Source organism: Taurulus bubalis (genome assembly GCF_910589615.1).
Source record: "Taurulus bubalis genome assembly, chromosome: 18".
Classification (NCBI taxonomy): Eukaryota; Metazoa; Chordata; class Actinopteri; order Perciformes; family Cottidae; genus Taurulus; species Taurulus bubalis.
This window is the reverse complement of record NC_136606.1, coordinates 2295103-2297602: the sequence shown is the minus strand read 5'-3', so window position 1 is coordinate 2297602 and position 2500 is coordinate 2295103. Positions and strand designations below refer to the sequence as shown.

Below are 2500 nucleotides of genomic sequence, written 5' to 3'. Positions count from 1 at the left end.
AGCGTTGTACGGTGGCCTGTGCGGCTCAAACCTCAGCGTTGTACGGTGGCCTGCGCGGCTCAAACCTCGGCGTTGTCTCTTCAGGCTGAGGGCCGAGGAGGAGACGAGGAGGCAGCAGGAGGCGAAGGAGCGGCAGGAGAGAGCGGCGCTGCAGGCCGAGGAGGAGAGAGGGAGGCGGGAGGAGGAGAGGAGGACCAGGGAGGACGAGGAGAGACGGCAGAAGGAGCAGCGATGGAAGGACATGCAGGACCAGCTGGACAGAGAGGTGGTTGTTTATCATTTATTATGGTTTTAATATCATCTAATTTTCTTTATTGCATCTTTAACTTGTGGCAGAAAAATAAATAAAATTCAAGTGATTTAAGTGAAGTTTTCCAGCAGATAAACAACATAATGCAACACAGGAAAACAATTACAGGGAAGTATAAATAATATATATATATATATATATATAATAACAGTAAAACAGTATCATATCTTATCTTCGCTTAAGTGAACGAAACTAAAACAAAAACTAGGGAACCACATGTAATTATAGATTATTAAATACATTAAAAAAAAACAAGAATGAACAATGCAGTTTCATATTTTTATTAAAAAAAGATGTTATGTTTCTTCCTTCATTCATTGAGACCAGGTTTTATAAAACGTCCCTTTGTAATTATGAGCCAAGAAATGTCATTTATTTGAACCATTTAATTCAGTTTTTTGTAGACGTATTTTTACTTTCACCTCTCTTGCTGTCAGATCTCCATCCACAAAAACAGTGATTTAAGCTCTCAGAGCACTGGAGCTGCCGGTCTCCAGCGGACTACATCTCAGCTGCACCTTCACAGACATAGAGCAGCATAGCGTGTAGCATGCTAGGTGTATGTATGTATATATATATATATATATATATATATATATATATATATATATATATATATATAATAGGAGGGCGTTGTGCTGTGTTTCAGAGGGAGGAGGCCTGCCTGCGCGCCCAGCGAGAGGCCGAGAGGAAGAGGCAGGAGCGAGAGCTGCTGCACATCCAGGAGGAGCAGGAGAGGCTGCAGAGGAAGAAGGTGCTGGACGGCTTCTTCTTCACGAGCGTCTCAGTAATGAGTCAACAACATTGTGTTTCACCTCTCTGTGTCCGTCTCCACAGAGAATTGAGGAGATCATGAAGAGAACACGGAAGAGTGAAGCGGAGCCGCTGTCCGGCGCTGCAGGTGAACAGTGAACACATCACGCTGCTTTCTTTATTGACATAATGTGAAGAATCCAGGTAAACATCAGCTGCACAGACAGAGCATACGCAGGTAGCAAAACACACACACACACACAAACACACACACACACACATGATAAGAAACATGATTTAAGGACAGTTAGGTCACACACAAACGCTCTCCTGGGGACGATAAACTCTGATTTGTTTCATTTGTATTTATTGTGCGACTGATTCACTTCATTTTCGCCCCGTTTTGTTGTTGTTGTTGTTGTTTTCTTCTCACAGCACTTGTTTGTTTCATTTCGTTCGTGCAGAATAATTTGTTTTCTCTATAATTACACAGAGGAGTTTCAGCTGCAGTGTGAGTCAGCAGTGCTGCACAGGCAGCGGCAGCACAGCGCCTCCTGGTGGCTGTAAAGGGAAGCGACACCAAACACACTGCAGCAGGGAAGCTTCACTTACTGCGCTTAAAACCTAAAAAATATTTATATTTACAAACAATTAATTCATTATTGATCTTAAGATTTTGCATTTAGTCTAATTAAAAAAAGCGGAAGTATTGATTTCTATTGATATGGATCAATTTAAAGTAACCAGCAACTTCTTAGATTCATGTATTAATTAAATGACGGATTAGAAAGTAACAAAAAATAGGAAGTTTTCACATTGTATTATTATTATTATTATTATTATTATTATTATTATTATTATTATTATTTACTGTTATTTATATATTCAATTGTATATATTATATATATGTACATATTTATATAATATCATATACTATTAATATATAAATATATATATATATATATATATATTTGGGATTTTGGGTGATACAAAATAAATTGTGTATATTATATTACTACATTTACTATATTTCACCTAATATTTTCCTCATGTTATATTCTATATTCTGTATTACGTTAATTTACGATACGTTATATTTCAAACACTTTTATCGAGCTAAAGAAGATTAATCATTATATTGTTATGTCGATTTCAATCACAGATACATAACACACGTATTATTGTATTTTAAGATTATTCATTAAACAAATAAAAAAGTCAAAATTAATCAAAATAAAATAAATAAATAATTGAATTATATATATATTGACAGAGATAAAAAAATGTTTATAGGCATAAAATAAATCAATAAAGAAGAGGAGCATAACTCGTTTTATTACGTTAGAAACTATTACATATTCTTATATCGTAACAGACAAACAATCAATTATCTTATTTAATTTTTTTATTTTATATCCCTTTTCTTCTTCTATGTTC

At 35.5% G+C, this 2500-nt stretch overlaps 1 protein-coding gene across 1 annotated transcript in view; it reads left to right on the top strand.

Annotated features, from left to right (window-relative positions):
- map7d2b (MAP7 domain containing 2b) overlaps positions 1-2500 on the top strand; it is a gene marked incomplete at both ends in the record, with an annotated part of 25520 nt that overhangs the window by 20577 nt on the left and 2443 nt on the right. Inside the window, 3 exons of the mRNA XM_079234184.1 lie at positions 85-265; positions 960-1064; positions 1148-1211. Of these exons, the coding sequence (XP_079090310.1) occupies positions 85-265; positions 960-1064; positions 1148-1211 (350 nt within the window). The remainder of the gene's footprint in view (positions 1-84; positions 266-959; positions 1065-1147; positions 1212-2500) is intronic.